We start from the raw sequence: 22,002 nt of genomic DNA on the forward strand, positions 1-22,002 counted from the left end.
ATTATTTAGAATTAAGATTTTTTATATTAATAAATTAGGTAGCAACACACAATTATAGATTAAAATGACTATAAAATGTACCCATTTCATTTACTTACGCATCTTCTTCACAAGAACAAATCAACTACAAATTATTATTTCTTTGCATATTTCCTTTTAGATTTTGTAATAAATGTGGCATAAAACAGAGTATAGTAGAAAGCAAAGGAAATTTCAGAGTAAAAAAATAATAATGTAACCATTTAAGTAAAATGTTGTCAATATTATTTTACAGTAAGCTGTTTTAACTAACAACTTTAGTTTTTAAAGTTGCTCAGTTATAACTTTTGATGAATAATACAATTGAAAGGATTCTAATTGTAGGTATTAGCCTTTTAAATATAAGGTGTTTCCCCCACCCTTCTATATCACATCCCTTTCTCTCTGAAAAATACATAGGTAAATAATTATAATGTAGCTTAAAACATTTGAGGCAATACATTTTCTTTGAATCCTTAACTCAGATTTCATTTATAAAATGACAAAGGGGAAAAATAATATCGAATTTCTCCTAGAAATGGTGGCACAACATTTTCAAAGCATTCTTTAAAGTCAATAAATTTAAACTGAGAAAATGTACTTGTTCGTTTATTAGGAAATATTAGAAATGGTTGGGTAAAGCTTAGTTTAAAATTTCTGAAAAGTCTCAGATTAAAAAGTCATAATAACTTTAAAAAAATAGACAAAACACAAACATATAAGGCTTATACCATAAAAGTTAAGAAGAAAATAAAATGTTGAAAAAGTTCTCAGAAATGTAAATTCATACAATATTGTGAGTTCCAAGCTCTAAGGAGAAACAATCCACTTTTGGGATATGATGAAATTGTTTCTATAATAGGATCCCACCCTTAAGAATGCATGAAAAACATGCATGTTAGAGCAATGCAGGTGTGTCATGGATAAGATGTGAACTTTCCAGCTTGACAGATCAGAACTCAAATTTCAATACGCCTTTTTTTTTTTCCTTTATTGATTAAGGTATTACATATGTGTCCTAATCCTCCCCCCCCCCCCACACTCCACTCTCATTCATGCCCTCACCCCCTGGTGTCTGTGTCCATTGGTTATGCTTATATGCATGCGTACAAGTCCTTTGGTTGATCTCTCCCCCTTACTCCCTCCCTCCCTACTTTTCCTCTGAGGTCTGAGCATCTGATCGATGTTTCTCTGTCTCTGGATCTGCTTTTGTTCATCAGTTTATGTTGTTCATCAATATGCCTTTTAACTAGCTTTGTGACGTTGGGCAACCTACTTATTCTCTTTGATCCTCAGTTCCCTCATCTATAAAATGTAAGCAATAAAATCTGTCTTATGAGATGACGGGAAGACTAGAGAAATTATACATGAAGAGCCTAGCTCTAGATTCTCAATAAATGGCAAGTGTTACTATTATTATTATTCTAATAGAGAAGCCCAGAAGGGAAACAAAATTTTGGAGGGAAGATGATTGATTTTACTTTGGGGACAGTGACAGATCAACTACAAATGTCTATCAACACAAATTAATGCTGGAAACATGTATCTGACAATGTATTGTACTGCATATTTTTCAAACTACAATTTAAATTCTGTTTTAAGAAGTAGGTTTACATAAGAATGCAAAATGTATTTCTTTCAGGATATAAAAGTTTACTTTTTCTTTACATTCTTGTTTGCAGTGACTTGCCAAATCATTAATGCATCCCTAACTGAAATGTAAATGTAAAGTAGATTTCAAAGTGACTTTTTTTGGAATAGTTACTCTTGAAGAATATTCTATATCAATGCTCTATTCTATTGAGAAAGAGCTAATTTTTACTATTAGTTTCTTCTTTTAATCAAGACAGAAAAGGCACAACTCCCACAGTGAGTGACCAGAAAAGTAAAATTACACAACAGATTTGAAACAATTCTGTGATTTCTGTGTATGTAAAATTAACATAAAATGTTAGTTAATGTAGCAGGTGTGTGTGTGTGTGTGTGTGTGTGTGTGTGTGTGTGTGTATTGGAAAACATATTGCTCTTTGTTAAAATGAGAAATTATAATCTTGCTTTCCTTTATCACCTTTTCAAGAGTAAATTATGGCTGAAAATTCTCAGTTACACTATTTCTTGATATAAAACTTGGAATCTCAGGCTCTTAAATCCTTACTTTCTTATTAATATTAAACTTTAAAATAAATTTAGTTAATTCTAAAACTTAAACATTTCAATCTGTTAGAAAAACTATAGCCATATCTATTTTTCTCAAAATAAATTATTAAATATTAAAAATATACTTTGTTCATTTTGAAATCATTTATAAAATGAAACTGGTTGAGGTACATAAGATGATGAATAAACCAGACACCAGGATATCTAAGATCTAACTGAAGGAACTGGGAAAGTGCATTCTAATAAAGAAGTAAGAAGAGATAGTTGTAAACCCTAGTAGGGAAGAAGAAATAGATTTACTCTCACTTTGTCTAAACGTACAGATCTTTAGACAGAATTAAGACAACAACAGAAATCATGGGAAACAGATGTTCTTTGTGTGGGTGGGAAATTTACTTCAACACTTAAAAATGAGGATTTTGTACAAGATAACATCTCAGGCTCTTCCTGCTCTAACATTCCCTCATTTTCTTAAACTATGATTTTTTTTTCTCTTGTTAAATATAAATCTAGTTAATACATTCCAAGCCTCTCTTGTAAGAATACACTGAGATGTAAACAAAAAGCTGTTTAGTGGTAATGCCTTCCTTAGTTATGTACTCCTGGTCTACAAATTTGAACACTAGTACTCAAATTAAACCCAAATCTTATTCTCCCGATTCTTGCTAAAGTGATCTATGCTGCCCCTTTAAGGCTACAGATCTGCTTGCTGATGGGTTGAGTAACTTTTTAAGCTCAAATTTTTATATGCCAACCAAATACCAATTTTAGAAATAAATAATGTTGCTATTTTCAATAAATTACATTCTTAAGGAGAATACATAGAAGTTTAGTACACAAAGAAAGAAAGGAACCAGGAAGATATCAATATTCACAGCTTACACAGTACCATTTTAGGAAAGATTCATGTGTGAAGGACAGGGAACTGGGAGCAACATATAAAAATACTTGAAATAGGCACATTCTTAAAGTAAACTATTTTTACATACAAGAATTTGGCATATCATCAGACCATGAAATTAATAGATAGAGGCATGTTCAACATGTGCTTTACATGCTCCTGAGAAAGACAAGTCTTTAGGTAAGTATTTGTAAACTAAAATTTGTTTCGTTTTTCAATTCATTTTTCCTTTTTCTTTATAACTTCAGAAGATACCAATTCCTAAAGAGCTGAAGAGGGTAGGATTTTGAGAAACAGTATCCTGTATCTTGCACTTTAACTAGCAAATATAACAGAATGAAATTAAGTAACTACGAATAGAAAATTTGCCTTGAAGTAAATACAATTTATTTTGTATTTATATAAACTACTCATTTAAAATACTACTGAAATACAAAGTCTACGATCATACAATTTACTTTCATATGTAGTTCTCTATTGCTAAATTTTTCCTGAAATTAAATTAATGCAGCTGATTAATAGGAGAAGGAATAAACTCAAAAAATGAAATAACAATGATATTTATTAGAAAGGATTAGCTGTTGGTCATTCTCAGCAGGGTCATTTCCCTGTAGTCTTTCTACACCCGAGCATTCTGCAAGTCTGGAAACCCCTTCTTGGGGTCCAGATGCCTCCTTAACGTCTCCAGATCCCTTAAACTTGTGAAAATAATGTTTGGCTAAAAAAAAAATATTTTTAAAAATCACATTTAAAATCCTCTATTTCATCTACTCTTTTAAGGAACCAATTCAAATGTAAAATGGTGTTAAACCAAGGTCTAAAATGCAACTTTAAGAGTATATAAAGAAATTTAAAGAATCTGGGCAACAATGAAAATGATTTTCTCTTAGACTCTTTTTAAAAATTTTTATTGTACTGATTTTAGAGACAGAGAAGAAAGGGAGAGGGAGAGAGAGAAACATCAATTTGCTGTTCCATTTATTGGTTGCTTCCCATATGTGCCCTGACTGGGGATCGAACCCACAACCTTGGTGTTATCAGGATGATGCTCTAGCCAACTGAGCTACCCAGCCAGAGCTATTAGCAGGCTCTTAAGAAGGCCCAAGAGTCTACCCTTCAAAGGAAACATATGATGTCATCTTGAACAGTATCCTATACAGGAAGATAAAATATTACCTGCACCATTACTCAGTGCCTATGTAGCAGGCACTGTGCTAAGTACTATACATAAGAATGCTTGTTTTTTACTCTCATTCTCATAGACACCATGTATACGTCTCTTTTTCCTAGCAAATTTTTAAGTTTTTTACATGCCAACCAAATGCCAATTTTAGAAATACACTACAATTTAATACCCAGATTAGGAACAAATGGCTGACTTTTATGGCTCGAATTAGATGCATGTAAGTCCAATGTATTAAGAGTTTTAGCATTAATGTTCTAAAATTATCATTTAATGGTAATCACATCCTATATCATAATAGTTCAATTAATGAGTATGTTAGATATAAAAGGGCTTCCTAGAACTTTTAAAAAAGGAACCTTTTAAAATAATGGAGAAATGAGTTTTGGTTTCAGACACACACCCAGGTTTCAGTCCTTGTACCACTTCGTATTTGTGGTAACCAATATGAGGTCAACATGGCAGTGACTCTGGGTGACTTATTTACATCCTGGGACCTCATCTCTAAAATATAATTAAAATTTTTACCTAATAGAGTTGTGAAGATTAAATGAGAAAATGCTTTGGTACAAAGTTCCTAGCACAGGTTGTAGTCTTATTAGCTAGTATTATTGTTTTTGTTACTTAGATTTCATTATGGAATATAACCACATTGAAAGATTAAAGAATCAAAAAATAAGGGTTGAAACAACTTCACAGTAATGCAGTTTTTCTCTAATTTGGCTTACGCTATAGTAAATATTTAGGATTATAATGGAATATACAAGGAATAAACAGCAGGCACATAATCAAGATGAATTGGGAGATTATTAAATAAAAGAAAATTATAAAAACCCAACTAATTGAATGTTTACTACATGCTAGACATTATACTAACATTATTTTAGTGTTTAATAAAAAACTCAATTTGTAGAAGTTTGAGTAAAGATGATTTAGTATTTTCCATCCAAACTCAATATTAATTATTGCCATGCTCATAACATCCACTAAAGAATAGTTAACGTATTTAGGTACCCTGAAATACATCTGAGCAATACTAACATATGGATTACAATCTCATTATGCCCCCAGAGCAGCATTGTCCAGCTTTACCCATTCACATGAACAAAGATTATGGATGAACTATTCTAAAGCAAGGGATCCTCTGTTCTTTCATCTTTTTAAAAAATATATATTTTTATTGATTTCAGAGAGAGGAAGGGAGTGAAAGAGATAGATAGAAACATCAATGATGTGAAAAAATCATTGATTGGCTGCCTTCTGCACGCCCCATACTGGGGATTGAGCCCAAAACCTGGGCATATCCCTTGACCAGAATCGAACCTGGGACCCTTCAGTCTGCAGGTCAACGCTCTATCCACTGAGCCAAACTAGCTAAGCTATTCTTTCATCTTTTGTTTGCTTCCTCTCCTTTCCCCACACCTAGGTTTAGTACTAATGCTAACAATGACCACAGATCTGCTATCATCACCATAAGCACAGAGAAGAAACCCAAGCCAGAAGAGTGCTAGTCGAGTTGGCAAGTCACAGAAGGTTCTGGCTATGTAGTAATAATTAAGAAAGAAAGAGTGAAGAAGTGTTACAGGAAATAGGTGAGAGACAACTGTTAAGTGAATCCCTAGTTTCAGTAGAAATAGCTTATAGGATTGTCCTTAAAGTCTATAGGCTAATTGAACCCTCAATATAGTAGCACTGACCTAGAAAACACATTTCTTTACAAAGGCATGCAGATGGAATAGAAGATATTAAAAAGGGAAGAGCAGAAACATGACAGTAGAGCAAGGGGATAAGAAACACAAAATTAAAAATATCAAATAGCTGAAACAAACTGAAATTATACTAGTAAATAATATTTTTTAAAAACCAAAGGCTATTGATTTAATACATAAATATAACAAGAACACACTTGATAATTCTTATGGGATTCATCCTTTTTACAGAAGTACTATGAAAAGAGCTTTAAAAAAGCCCACACATGTCAAAATCAAATACAGAAATTCCCTTTTGGAGTACTCTTAGCAGCAACACTACTCCACCCCAAACTCCAAGAGACAATTATATTTCAAAAAGTCTCCAAAAGATTAGATTACAAGTGCTTCTCCACCTTGGGTCTATAGAATTAATAATTTGGATTTATAACAAAACTAGAGGCCCGGTGCATGAAAATTCATGCACTGGAGGGGGAGTCCCTTAGCCTAGCCTGCCCCCTCTCAGTCTGGGAGCCCTCAGGGGTGGGAGGCGACCCAGTGATTGGGGAAGGTGACGCCCCATCACACTTCTGCTGCTGCCACTACTGGCAGCACAAGCCTCAGCTGGCCCTGGTTACCTGAGCCTCGGGAGGCCCTGGGCAGCTGGGCAGCCACCATTCGAGGCTTGCCTGCGCCTCGGGCCAGACCTGGGCAGCTGGGGGGCTGAAGGGACTGGGGGACTCCAGAAGCAGGCGCGCAGAGCGGCCAGGCCCACTTGGGGGCGGGCTCGGCCCTGCCACACACCTGCTGCCCCGGCGGGGCTGAGGGGACTGGGCACGGCCATCTTGTGGCTGTGGGTGCTGCCATCTTTGAGGGCGTGGCAGTGAATTAGCATATCCCCTCCTTATTGGCTGTGGGCACTGCCATCTTTGTGACAGTGTGAGGGTCAATTAGCATATTCCCTCTTTATTAAATAGGATACTCTTTAAACTATGTGCTAAGTCAGCAATTTTCAACCTCTTTCATCTCATGGCACGCATATACTAATTACTAAAATTCTGCAGCCCATTTGACAAAAGAATAGTTATAAATTTGATTCATTCACACCAGACGGCTATTGTGTTGCCGTTTTCATTTTTTAATTTGATAATCTCAGGGAAAAGGGGTCCGTGCTCCTGACTAAATAGTTAGGTATTACATGTTTTAAAAATTCTGGGGGCACACCAGTGTCCCTCTTGTGGCACACAGGTTTAACAATTGAAAACCATTTAACATTACAAAAAAAACAGAGAAAAACAAAAGAGCACAACAGCTTGAGTACATTGATAAGCTGACACTTAACACTTCAAGGTGAGACAGAAAAATAGTACATTTTCCCCTAAAATAGTATTTCCAGATCAGAATTTTTAAAAGAGCAGTGTAATAGTAGAATGACTTACCTGTGGGACCACATTCTGTATGTATGACGGTGGCTGCTGCTGCTTTTGCTGAACAGCACTTTCTATTGCTACTTTAGCTACAGTGCTTGGATCTGCTCCTGCTGGCACGGCAACCATCGTTGCACTGCAGCCAGCATTGTTGGGGTCACTGATTGTAACAATTCTAACGCCTACTTTATTTGGAATTCCTGTGACTGTTTCCCTATCATTATCTTCTGCTGGCCTCTTTACAGTTTTGCATTCTGCTGTGCCATTTGTAGACCGAACATCAGATGGTAGGGCAGGAGAATGGGACACTCTTGATCCTGAGTGGGGAACTATGATTTGATGCCCCTGTATAACAGAGGTTGTAGAATGTGGTGAGACAACCACACTTGGGCGTTGCTGAGGCACATCTGAATTCAAACTTGAAGTTAGAGGTCCATTAGGCAAATCAGTACCACTAAATTGCTGTGTTGCCACATTTGAAGCCTCCTGTATACTGCTCACAGATGGTGAACCACCCAAAGTCAATACAGGTCCATTAGAAATTCTTTCTAGTTGATCACCTTTGGCAGTATCTTGCTGAGTGGCATCTAGTGTCCCTTGTGATTCCATTGGAGATATCTCACCATTTCCTACATGATTGGAAGTTTTGTGATTTGGAATGTTTTTGCTTAAATGAGAACCATCTCCTTTATCAAAATCACAGATTCCATTAACTAAAGGTTTTCTCAAATCACTTTTGATATCCTGCATGTCCACTTGTTCTGAGTTCTGTTTTCCAGATGCTCCATTTTCACCTAATTCTAATGATGGCCCATTACTAATTAGTGAGCACTGATTAGCCTCACTTTGAATTTTCCCTGAGTTTGAAGGAGGTAGACTTGAGTCACTGTACTTTCTCCCATTTAAAAGACTTCCCACCTGCATTTCATTTTCTTTTGTATCCCCATTGCTGGTGTTCATGGTTCCTCGTCTGCAGGACGGGTTCTCCATGACTTCAATTTTACGTTCATGAACATGTAAACCTGTTGCTTCTTTTGCTTCCTCCTCCTTTTGGCAAATTATTTTATCACCTTTGAATGGGGGAGTAGCAGTAGTACAAGATGATTGTCCAGCTGGAGATGCTTGACTGGCTGGAAGCGTTTGCACCTGAAGTCCAACTCCTGCCTGGGTCCCGCTCATGGTAATTCCTGCTGGAGCAATTAGCTGAGTTGCATTTCCCTGACTCACAGTTGCAGTTGCAAAACTTGTATTTGGCACAACTGTTATGGTTACCTGGTTGCCAGAAGTCCCTTGGAAAATGGTTGCTGGGCTATTTGAGATCAGTGGACCTGGCAATATTTGTAAGTTCGAGATGGGCACAGTTTGCACTCCTCCTGTGGATGGCATTGCACCTTGGACCAACTGAACATTTTGCTGCCCAACTAACAGCTGCTGTGCTGGAGTTTGCCCCTGCATTCCAAAACCTGCTGCTTGGTTATTGGCCACCTGGTATACCACCTGAGGGCTAGGAGCTCTTGCATTATTAGGGGGAGGAACCTGTGGAGCTGGGAGAATAAGCTTACCACCTGGAGTTGAAGGACCACGTTTTGGAAGCAGCAACTGTTTTATCAGGCTTGACTCACCAGAAGCAGGCTGACCAACTGCATTTGTTTGCTGTGGTTGAACTTGCATCTGTACTTGTGGCTGCTGAACTTGTACTTGTACCTGCTGAGGTGGAGGTGCTGGTGAATGCTGCTGCTGCTGTCTTTTCACAGATAGCATTTGACTGACAGTAGGAGGTGGTCCCTGTGATTGAGGGGTGGAAGAAGATGACATGGCAGTAGGGACTTGGTTATTAGAAGCTGGGACAGGTGATGGTGAGGAAGATGGAGTTATGTTTGGTTGTCCAGTTAGCTGAACTGTCTGACCAGCTGGAAGAGCTGCTGGATTAGCAAGAACAATTTGGTGAATGGCTGGTGCATAAGTCTGACCTTGTTGAGCTGGCTGGCTTACAATCACTACACTTTGTTGGGTTGGCTGCTGTGGTTGTTGAATAGGCTGTTGTACCACCGTTGATGAAACTTGCTGAGAAGGGAGAGGTTTTGGTGCAATGTTCTGAAACCCTACCCTTGAGGGTTGTGGACTTGGGACACCAGCAATAGTAACCATTTGTCCTGTAGCTACCTGAAAATTCTGTACTGAAGTTGCTGAGACAATATTAGATGCAGAAGTTGTTACATACTGTGGGGGTGCTATGATAACAGTGTCTTGTGGCTGGCTACCAGCTGATGTCTGTTGAGATGAAGCTTGCACAGGTTGGGGTGATGTGGTGATCAACTGTTGACCCTGTGAAACTGTAGAAGTACATGCTGGCATGGTCTGTACTCTGCCAAATATATGACTTTGTGGGACAGTCTGTTGAATTACAGTAACAGGAGTGCCAGAAGGTATCTGCCCTGGTACCACGGTGTGTAATGGAGACTGTTGTGGAATTACAGATGGATGATGAAGCAATGTCTGGGAATTTACAACTGTAACAGGCTGTGGCCCTGTACTATGATTTTGAACCACAGAACTCTGTGTAGCTCCTCCCCCCACAGCAATACTAACAGGAACTGCTGTCTGGGGTATAGAATTCTGGATCATTGTAGCCTTAACAACTTCACAAGGAATTGGAGCTTTATTTTGAATGACAGTCACCGGAGCATTTTGTTGCTGGTGGGTATGAACTGAAGGATTTGGTGGAATTCTTGAAACAGTCTGTGCCATAGTATGAACACCTTGTACTGGAAAAGACATTTGTGTTGCAGTCAAATTTGAAGATTGATTTGTAACAGGAGTCCTCTGAAAATGGTTTCCTACAGTTTGTGGTCCATGAGGGATTCCTAAAAATATAGGAGAAAAGTCAAACTTTATAATGTATGACTGAAAAGCTGCATGTAGGAATTACTTTACTTAAGATGAGAAAATAGTTTTAAGAAATTAATATCTAACAACTTTGCATCATATGATTAAATAACAGAAAATGCTAGTGGAAAAACAAGGAAAAGTTATACATTTTAATGTATACAATATACATTTCATTAACTTGGTAATATTTAAAACAGCAAAAATTATTACCTGCAGGTGAAGGATTTGTAGATATATCAGGAACAGAATCAACACGAACAACAGGAGTAGAAACTGGTTGCTGCTGATAGTACATCTGAATGGGAAGTGGTATAGCCCTCCGTTTTACTCCTACGACATGAATATGCGACTGCCCACTATTACTGGAATCCTCTACTCTCTTCACTGAATGATTTGGAAACACGGTTCTGTAAAGTACACAATACTCAGCTTTGATTACTAGCACACTAGCAAAAATCACTAACTTCTAACAATGTTTACACAACAGCAGCAATATATTCATTGCTACTTAGGTATGAACCAGTGTGATTCCAAGCTATATTCTGCAAGGGTGGGAAGCAGAGAAAGAAATATAAAAGATCAATTCTCCAGTTTTTAAAATAATCATTTATTAACATTGTTGGGTTTTAAACAGTTCTATTGCATATATAATTAACAAAAAACCTGCATCTTCTAGGCAATGCCTATTTTATAAATTTGTAAAATGTCAAAGAACCTTAATATTTAAAGAGTGTTAGTTATAGCTTATTATTCAAGATTAAAAAGGGCAAAAGTCATGTCTTTAACATATAGAAGTAGGCAGAAAAAAAACAAAGTTAATTTCCTCCTTCTCTTTCTTTGATAAACCTCATAATGTTCAAACATAAACACCAGATGTGATGTCCAAAATTCCCGTTTTAAACTTCCACCATACTACAACCTAACCATATGAAATTTTAAGTAGTAGAGATATTTATATATATATGTATGGTATTTAAGTAGTAGAGGTATTTATATATATATATGTATATATTTATATATATATATATGTATGGTATTTCTCAAGAACAAGAAGAGTTGTAAGTGATGTAAATTAACTTCACTTAAAGTTAAGAACTATGTATCCTACCTAAGACATTTATAAAATCCAGTTGATGTTAGGATTCCACCACGAGCTAATTTACTGCAAGTTGAGAGGTACTCAGAATACATTTCTGCTCGAGAGACAGAACAATCCGGATTTACTTCAAAATGAGCATTTAGCCTAAAAGAGGAGAAAAATAAGTTACATTATGCAATACTCTATAGGAGACTCTATATTTAAGTATGCTACAACCATTTGAAGGCAATGTATTATAAACTAATAATTATGCCTAGTCAAATTTTACTGCTTTATATATTATTAGCAAAAATACATGCTAGCTTTTAGACTAAATCAAATAAAGAGATTAACTATTTAATCATACTTATTTTAGTGTAAAACATCATTACCAACAAAATAAAAACTGTGTTTATATTCCAGTGAGAACAGATTTGGTCTGTCGGCAACAAATATTCTGCAATAAATAGTTTGATTTAGTGAATATCTACTCAGGTCCTTGTCTTGTAATAATCAAAATATAACAGAAGTTCCAAATTATGAGCTATTGCTATACACTCTCATTCCCCACTTCAGAAAAATCTATTCTTATAGATTATTTCAAACCTTAGTTTTTCCTTTTTCATAAAGCGATTTCCACCTACAAGTTAGGATTGGAGGCCTAGTTACCCTTATAGGACTCTTTCTAGGACTTATACATATAACAGGCCAACTTACAACTGTTTCTTGTAAAATGCATCAAATAATAAGTATGATAAAATAATGGTAAAATGAGTCTTTCCTCCTCCCCCCAGAAGTGGCAGCAATGTGCAACTGAGATTTATAAGACCAAATTTATACCTAACACCACACATTTTATAGTGGATGTGGTACATACTTTTTTCAACTTTCATAAACCTTTGAGTACAGAGTTTTCAAAACAACTAGACACAAAAAACTTTTTTTGGTTTCAATGTAGAAGATAAACATTTCCAAACATTATTGGAAGAGATTCATCAAGTACAAAGGGTCATGGTATAACTATATAGAACGTGAGGAAAGCAAATAATTAGAGATATTTAAAATCATAAACCTGATTTAAGTAGAGAAGTCTAGAGAAAACTGTCATAGGAGCAAAGATATGAAAGCATCAAAAATATGGAACACAGAGTGACAGAGTATGGAATAGCAAACAAATAATGTTGGGAGAATAGAGAAAGGGATCAAGGAAAGAAAGTTTTAAAAGTAATACTTCACAGGAAAATAATCTTCATTTCAATCTGTTAATCTTCTAAATAATTTAAGTTAAAATTCATAAATAATATAGAGGCAACTAACTATCCAAGACAAAATGAAATCGAACTTCTGTTTTTCCTTCAGAAAATGGCTGAGATATAACTACTCAATCTTCTCAAGAAAATATTATTTTCAAAGTTGCTCATTTCAATATAGACAAACTGGCTAGTCTATCATTTGATTAGTTTCCCCTTACTCACAAAAAGAAAAAATTAACTAGCAATGAATAAGTTGTTTTGCTTTTGAAGAAAAAGATGAGACACTTAATAAAATTTGGTTTTATTTTCTTAATGTCAGTCCAATTTAGTTTAATAAAACCTTAATTTAAGAAAAACAAATTCTACAATCTGACAAACGTTATTTTCTACAAAATCAAAGAAAACTTTTTAACACAAATTATACTCTGAAATTAGGTAGTGCAATTTAATAAAATTCTAGTCAAAGACTATTATAATTCTGAAGATTCTGATAAATATTTTTCTTTCAAATAATTCCAAAATATAGGTGAAGTGGTTTTACATTGTCCATTCTTCGTATAAATGATAATCTATTCTAACTAAAAAGGATGACTGCTGAAATACATTTGCTTTTTTCTTTTGCTTTATTCTTCCCAAAGATAAAGCCTTAGTAGAAAGAAACCACTTACCACTGACAAGCAAACTTCTCACTATCTATTTCCACTATTCCTGGAGGTGGAGCAACATGCTGTGCTACAACTGCTCTGGAAGCTAAAGAAAAAAATACATTTACATAATTTTTAAAAATTTAGTCATTATATGCCATATTTAGTTCATGGATACTGAAGCAATTAATATTCACAAAGAATACCTTTTAAAAAGGTATATAAGCATAATGAAAATGTAAAAATTTAAGAAAGAAACTTATAATGGAGCACATATTATACCAAGCACTGTCTTAGACGCTTTATATGAACTATTTTTTAAACCTTACCATCATTCAAATAATAACAATAATATGGATTATATCGTTAATATAAGCTTTCTCCCATAGGTCAGACACTAGGTTATTTTACATACATTATCTTTCTTAATTCTTTTGTGAGATGGGTACAGATAAGGAAACTGAGACTCAAAGTGATTACAATACCTAGCCCAAAGTCACAAAGCTCAGCTTATCAGTACTCTCACTTTAGTTACAGAAGCAGATTGTATCAGAAATTACATCTCTTCTGAATTTAAAAGATGAATATTGACTCTATTAGTGGCATATATAAAATTTCTGAGATAAGATGAACTTAAAGCTGAAATGCTATGCTATATAACAAAGGAAATAATAAAAACATTAAAAATTAGTTAATATAAACATGTTATATATAATATTATTTATATGAACTATTTATATTATACTATTTCACCACTGAATCAGCATGATTTTATAATTTTTAAACTTATAAAATGAACCCACTTTTTGGCAAGTGACATTTTAGCAAAACTTCTTAGAATCCTCAAACAGAACAAATGCATTTCTAAGTTACTGGAAGTAGAGGCGCTCCATAGCACAGCCAATCTGTGAATGATCGAAAGCAATTCTGGCCTTTGTTTGATCAGCCCCACCTCCCCACATTGGAATAGCAGCTAATAGCAATCATTTAGTGAACATTTACTCTGCATTAAACCAGTTACATTATTTGTTTCACTATTATGCATACATCTAAATTTAATTATCCCCATTTTGCAGATTAAAAAATTAAAGCTCAGAGACTAAGTTCACAAAGGAACACATGATGGAAAACAGCAAAACTGGTGTAGATGAAAAGCCTTCTTTTAGGAGTGGTGGATTTAAATCCAGGTTTATTACATTTCAGAGTTCACACTGTGATATGCTGCTTCTTTTTTTTTTTTAATGGACTGATTGGAGAGAGAGAGGAGAGGAGGGGAGGGGAGGGGAGGGGAGAGGAGAGAGATTTGTTGCTCCACTTATTTATGCATTCATTGGTTGATTCTTGTGTGTGCCCCAAGCAAACCCGAAATGGTGGTGTATGGGGACAATGCTCTAACCAATTGAGCTACATCACCAGGACAATATGCTTCTTCTTTTTAAAAATTAAAATATTTCCATCACCTTTTATTCCCTCTATGCCCTCTTCTACTTCCACCCATCCCCCTCCAACCCGCAATCACCACACTACTGTCCATGTCCATGAGTTCTCTCTTTCTTTTCTTTTTTGCTCAATCCCTTCTTCCCCAGCTGTCTGCTGCTCTTTACCTATGAGTCTGTCTCTGTTTTGCTTGGAAGTTCAGTTTGTTCATTAAATTCCACATATGCGTAAAATCATATGGTACTGTCTTTCTCTGAATGGCTTATTTCACTTAACATAATGTTCTCCAGATCCATCTAGGCTGTCACAAAAGGTAAAATTTTATTCCTTTTAATGGCAGAGTAGTACTCCATTATGTAGATGTACCACAGCTTTTTTATCTACTCATCATCTGATGGGCACTTGGGCTGCTTCCAAATATTAGCTATTGTAAATAATGCTGCAATGAACACAAGGGTACATACATTCTTTTGAATTCATGTTTTGGGTTTCATTAAATTCCCAGAAGTGGAATTACTGGATCTTAAGGCTGCTGCTTCTTAATAGAACATAATTAGAACCAAAATTACTTTTCTGGTGCAACCTCAGCTTGTCTTTTCTTCTAACTTGAAAACACTGTTACAAAAAATACCTTTCTAAGCCTGAACCTATGTAGAAATCTTCCTTTTTCTTAACCAACTGTACATGAGAGTATACCCTACTTAGACTAAAATATACTCAATCAATTAACAATTGCATGAAACATTAAAAATTATGTTAGTATGAGAAACTTTACAAACATAATTAAGGAAGAATGATGCAGCCACAGTTAAATTAAGAATATAATCTGGAAACAAAATTACTATGAAAGTGGCTACAAACTGAGAAGCATTTTCCTCAGGATACCTGAAGACCTTTCAAAGGATACAAAGGTGCTTAAGCGTTAAAAGTATTTTTTTTTTTTTGCAAATTTTTTTCTTTATTGATTTTAGAAGAGTGAGGTTTGGGGGCGGGGGGACAGACTGCTCCACCTATCCATGCATCCATTGGCTGCCTCTTGCACATGTCCTGACTGGGACTGAAGGTACAACCCAGGCACACTGGGACAACACTAACCAGCCAAGCCTCCAGGACAGGGCAGTAAGGAACTTATACTTTAAAAGGAATCAATTTCCAGATACTCAACTTTTGTATATATTCTTTCCTAAAACTGTGTTGCCTGAACACATCACCTCCTCTTTGATAACTGCTCTTCTCCAACTTTGGAAAAGAAAGTTTTAAATCTCACCCATTCTTAATAATACTGCAGGATTATGGTTAATGTGTGACTCTGGGGCTAGAGGGGCTGGCTCTAGAGTTTCATCACTCAGCACTAGCTGTGTAACTATAGGCAAATTACTTAACCTCTCTGTCTTTGAAATGGGAAAAAGAAATAGTATATTGACCTCATAGGTCATGAGGATTAGAGGAGTTTATATGAGAGCCACTAAAACAATGCCTGGCACATAGTAAGTATAAATGTTAGCTGTTGTTGTTATTATTATTATTATTATTATTTAAAAACCTCTGGAACACCAAAGGGAGAATTAGAAACATTAATGTTCACAAAGCCTGCTTTTAACTGAGGTATTATGGTAGGGCTTTCTGTTTATCCCAGTGTTTTATTTATTACTAGAGGCCCATGCATGGGTAGGGTCCCTAGGCTGGCAATCAGGGCCAATATGTGGGGCAACCAACTGGTGGAGTGATCGGGGAGATGGGGAGTGGGGGCAAGGGGGGCCCCACTGGCACCCGCCTTGGCTGGCCTGAGGCCCGTGGGCTGAGGGCAGCTCCAGCGTTGAGTGTCTGCCCCCTGGTGGTCAGTGCGCGTCATAGCAACCGGTCATTCCACCATTTGGTTGATTTGCATATTAGGCTTTAATTATATAGGACTAGTGGCCCGGTGCACGAAATTCATGCATATTAAAAGGGAATTAATTAGAGGAAATATTTTAATATTGCTATTTGCCCTTTCTCTATAATGGAAGTGTCAGAGATGAAAGAAAATCAGTAAAATGTATATGAAAATCTCCCTCCTGTCAGAGTCTGGGGCGCGCTGCAGGACCTAGAGTCAAGTCCCCGCCCACCACCCACACGCACTTCGAAAACACAGGAGACCCAGACCCGGCTGGCCCCACCCCCGCCAAGCCCCTCCGGGCAGGGGGCGCACCCTCAGATCCCCGGCCAGCACCAGGTGGGGGGCACAGTCTCAAGTCCCTTATCAAGCCCCGCCAGGCAGGGGGCGCAGCCTCAGGTCCCCCGGCCCGGCGCTGGGGCAGGGGGTGCGGCCTGAGGTCCCCTGTCAAGCCCTGCCAGGCAGGGGGCACAGCCTGAGGCCCCCCCAGCCCGGCACAGGGGCGGGGGGCATGGAATGAGGTCTCCCGGGCTGGTGCCAGGGCGGGGGGTGTAGCTTAAGGTTCCCTGTCAAGTCCCGCCAGGCAGGGTGTACAGCCTGGGATCCCCCGGCCCGGCACTGGGGCAGGGGGCGCGGCCTGAGGTCCCCCATCAAGTCCCGCTGGGCGAGGGGCGCAGCCTGAGGTCTCCCAGCCCGGCACCGGGGCACGCGGCCTGAGGCCCCCCTGTCAAACCCTGCTGGGCAAGGGGGCGCGGCCTGAGGTCCCTCGCCCCGGCCAGGCACCATGTAGCCTCAGGTCCCTGCTGTTGGGTCATGACGTTGCAGCATCCCGGCTAATTTGCATATTCCTCTGTTATATGGATAGATAGTTAAGGGCAATGTTGGGCATTAGAAATTGGGTATTTCAGCCCTTTGGAGTGTTCTGAATTCAACTATATTATAGAGTGATGACAATTATTGCTTAATGTCTTTTCCTCCTCTATCCCTCAACTACTGTCAAAGAATGTAATACTTCTGAGGCAGAATCTTGTGTAAGTAAAGCACAGAGAATATTTTAAGGAAATACTGAAGATGGTGACATCTTATTTCATTCATATGATAATCTCATGGCAACTTTACCACAGAATTTTAAAGTAAGGAAGGCAGGAATATATATTAACATACACTAACTTGGTTTGAAAAACAGTGGACTTTTTCCTAAGTAACAAAAAGTAAGCATACTTTTAATAATAAACACTATCTTTATTGGGTAGGTTATGTGGCAGACATTATTCATAATCGATTGAGGTAAATTTGCATTGCCAAACCAAGGTTTTAAAAAAATGGATTCAAAGCACATGGTAAAAGCACTTTATCAAAAAAACATTGTATATTGGCTTTGAAATGAACAATATTTTAAACTTCCTAACTCAGTGGTTATCAACGTATAGTCTCCTCACCAGTAGCATCAGCATCTCATGGGAACTTGTTAGAAATGAAAATTCTCAGGTCCACCTAAATAAAAAACTCAGGGTATGGAGCCTAAAAATCACCATTTAAGCCCACCAGATAATTCACACCTAGATTGAGACCGCTATGCTAACACTTCTTGACTATATTAGGTTAAACAAGGTACATCTAAATAAAAGAGTAGCAAGTATAATTCACAGTTATATCTTATATCTTTTTGATATATTTTCAATAAACAAAAATAAATGTCTCTAATGACTGGACAACAAATACTTTTGTGAATCAAGTATTGCTAATTCTTTTATTTCAACAAACTCAGAGGAGAACTAAAGTTGTCAGAAGATCTTAAATATAATTTTAATAATTTTCAATAATTCTGAAGAAATTCAAAGCATTTTAAGTTCTGCCTTCATCTACTAACATGAACTAGGTTTCCAACTTACATCTATAAAAAGAAAAAACAGAGATAAAATAGATGCTGAACTAAAAATATTCATTCCTAGACAGACTGGAGTAATACTTTCCAGAGAACTAGGGAAAAAAGTATTGTCCATCTCATTAATAAATGCACTTCCAATAATTTTACTTTTTATTTAATAATTATTTATAAAAATTTGTAATGTACTTACTGTTGTTTGATGCACTATATATTACTAAAACTTGTAATAATAAAATTTTAAACAGTTTAATAAAGTAAAAGAATTGAAAAATTTAAACTGTCTACATTTATAGCTGAGAAGTATTGATAGGGTGATGGGTATGAGTTCAAGGAGTATGAGGGACATCATATAATTTCTGATATTAAGAGTTGTGTTTTGTTTTTTTTAAATTGATGACAATACAAGATTCCACTGAATAAACAAAGTATTTAACTTACTTTAAAATGTCAATTTAATATACATAAAAGACATATTATTTACAACTATTAAAACTATGGTGAAGAAATTTACATGTCAACCTAAAAATGGATGAAAGATTACTTAACTTTTAATAGTGATGAGAGAAAGTGAGGGAAAAGTTTGAAGATGACCATTCCCTAAGAAAGCAGTATTAAACTAGGGGGGCAGAGGTGAAGGGTGTGCACAAAACTAAAAATGGTAACTAAAAATAATTAAAAAGCTGTCATTCATAATGAGCAAGTAATAAAGTGCTCACTAGGTCAAAAATGAACTCTTTTAGTCCTTAGAGACCTATTCACACCTTCTATAAATGAATGACTACATAAATAAACAAACCACAAACTCAGTGTTTAATTTCATCCATTATCAAATGAGGACCAAATCCTAGTGAGTTCATTAAGGTCACAGGTTAGTGACAAGGCAAAAATAGCTGCATTCATCGAAAATACCCTTGAATATTTTTCAAATAGCCCATTATGACTCAGTGTATCACTGGTAATTTATTAATTCCTTTCTTGGACAGTTTCTCCATGGCCCTCAATTAATTTAATCTTCAAGTTTCTTTGAGGATAAACGTAGACCTCCACCACTTACTTAAATGGCAATATGAACTGTTTCATTTCTTTTTTTTAAATATATTTTATTGAGTTTTTACAGAGAGGAAGGGAGAGGGATAGAGAGTTAGAAACATCTATCAGCTGCCTCCTGCACACCCCCTACTGGGGATGTGCCCACAACCAAGGTACATGCCCTTGATGGGAATCGAACCTGGGACCCTTCAGTCCGCAGGCTGACGCTCTATCCACTGAGCCAAACCGGTTAGGGCTCATTTCTTTTTTTCTTTTTCTTTTATTATTATTATTTTTTTAAATATATTTTATTGATTTTTTTACAGAGAGGAAGGGAGAGAGACAGAGAGCTAGAAACATCGATGAGAGAGAAACATCGACCAGATGCCTCCTGCACACCCCCTACCGGTGATGTGCCCGCAACCAATATACATGCCCTTGACCGGAATCAAACCTGGGACCTTTCAGTCCGCAGACTGACGCTCTATCCACTGAGCCAAACCGGTTTCGGCGGCTCATTTCTTTTTAAAGGTTGAGAAACCATTAATATTCTGACCCGATTCACCAATATGCACTACCTATTTGACATCTATTGCCTGTGGGTGGAAGCTCATTGAATAGATTAGTAGTCAAAACTACCTTTTTTTTTCATGCCTTCTATTATTTGTCCAGTCTGTTGGTTGAATTCAAGTTACATGCACATGTGATACAACTCAACTATATACTTCTGAAGAACATAATGGAAATCAATGAAATATGTGACATATTACATACTTTGAGTAAATGCAGTATATAATTTTGATTCTATCATAGTAAAATAGAGATTGGGACCACAATTAAATAAAAGGGGAACAAGATGGCTGGAGAGATATTATTAGAGTCTGAACTGAGTCATAAGCACTGGCAATTGAAGAGGTCCAGGTATTTAGGAGACTCGACAAGATTTGGTGATTAAATGAATGTTGTAGTTAAAGATTAAGAATAATGAGATTTTGATTTTAAGGGTAGTGTAGGAGGAGGTTGAGAAAGATCTCAATGTATTTCTAGTCTGAAAGGAAGACACAGGTAAAAAGAAAAGTGGTTAAGACATAGGAATGAGAAAATGGGAAAGACTGGTATTTAGAGCACAGCTTCAGAAGAAGTTAACATCTCTTTCTAAGACAAGGGGAAGCTGAAGGAGAATAAAGTTCAGATGACAATAAGTTTGTAAGTGAAGGATTAAGAAGTTTGAAGAAATTTATGCCACACAGCATGCATACTACCTGCAAAGTGAGAGGTAAGATCATCTGAAAAAATGAGCACCCTCCATTAAAAACAAAATACAAGGAAAGAGAAATGTCTTGGGAATAGTGAGAGGTGGGAGAGCAGGTAAAGTGAAAGATGGATTGTTTCTGATAGGACAAATGAAGGTGGAGAGAGCACTCTACAAAAAGGCTAAAAGTGGTAAAATATAATGACTCAACCAGAAGAAAGAAGTCCAAGGAGAATATTAGTTATTAGAGAGGTCTGATTTGAGTTAAACAGAATTTACCCAAGGGACTCTCGGAAGGGTGCAGAATGCGAGTATACATGCTTGTACATGTGTTTGTGTACATATGCACATGTGAATGATCCTAGGCGCTGGTTCTGTGGTGTTTGGGCCAAGATTTAGAAGTATTAGGGGGGTATTGTCCTGATGTATTCTGATGACCACCTGAGAAACTTATACTAGAGGCCCATTGCACCAAGAGATTTGTGCAATAGGCCTTCCTTCCCTTGGCTTCCAGCACCAGTTTTCCTCCAGCACCTGGGACCCAGGCCTTCGCTCCGGCCAGAGTCTGCCGCCTTTGCTGCAGACTCCGGCCAGAATCTGCCACCTTCATCTTGGCTGCAGACTCCGGCTGGAGTCTGCCATCTTCGCTACAGACACTGGCCGGAGTCTGCCATCTTCGTCTTCACTGCTTCGCTGCAGACTCCGGCCAGAGTCTGCCGTCTTGTCTTTGCTGCAGACTCCAGCTGGAGTCTGCCATCTTTGTCTTTGCTGCAGACTCCAGCCAGAGTATGCCGTCTTTGTCTTTGCTGCAGGGCCGGAGTGCCGCTCCCGTAGATCCCCTCGCCTGCCCCCCACCCTCCCTCTCATAGGAGGCGTCCTGCCCCGCCCAGCCACTCCACGCCTGGAGCAGCTGGGCGGCCGCCATCTTTCTCCTCCTAATTTGCATATTCCCTCCTGATTGGGTGGTGGGCGTAGCAGAGTGATGGTTAATTTGCATGTTTCTCTTTTATTAGTGTAGATGATTAACCTATTCCTGGCTTATCAATTTCCAATGACCAAAATCACACGAAGCCCACTTGCAGCACTTCTTATTGCTCTCACAATTGTGAATCTAATCCTTAACACTCCTAAAAAAATAAATTCATCTCTCTATTATTATATTATACAGCTCCTGGAATGTATAACTAAGAAATTAAAGTACATACTCAAGTTCTCCTTTACCTACTCTACTATAAAATCTCAGTTCCCCGAAGTGCACATCTAAAATTATCCTTAGTATTAAATC

General features: G+C 37.2%; 1 protein-coding gene across 1 annotated transcript in view; it reads right to left on the reverse strand.

Annotated features, from left to right (window-relative positions):
- The window catches only part of ARID2 (AT-rich interaction domain 2), a 189,155-nt gene that overhangs the window by 41,778 nt on the left and 125,375 nt on the right, over positions 1-22,002 (reverse strand). Inside the window, exons 12-15 of the mRNA XM_054719141.1 lie at positions 13,263-13,344; positions 11,372-11,506; positions 10,474-10,670; positions 7,387-10,238 (exon numbers count right to left, since the gene is read on the reverse strand). Coding sequence (XP_054575116.1) covers positions 7,387-10,238; positions 10,474-10,670; positions 11,372-11,506; positions 13,263-13,344 — 3,266 coding nt within the window. The remainder of the gene's footprint in view (positions 1-7,386; positions 10,239-10,473; positions 10,671-11,371; positions 11,507-13,262; positions 13,345-22,002) is intronic.

The sequence above is a fragment of the Eptesicus fuscus genome, chromosome 7, assembly GCF_027574615.1.
Source record: "Eptesicus fuscus isolate TK198812 chromosome 7, DD_ASM_mEF_20220401, whole genome shotgun sequence".
NCBI lineage: Eukaryota > Metazoa > Chordata > Mammalia > Chiroptera > Vespertilionidae > Eptesicus > Eptesicus fuscus.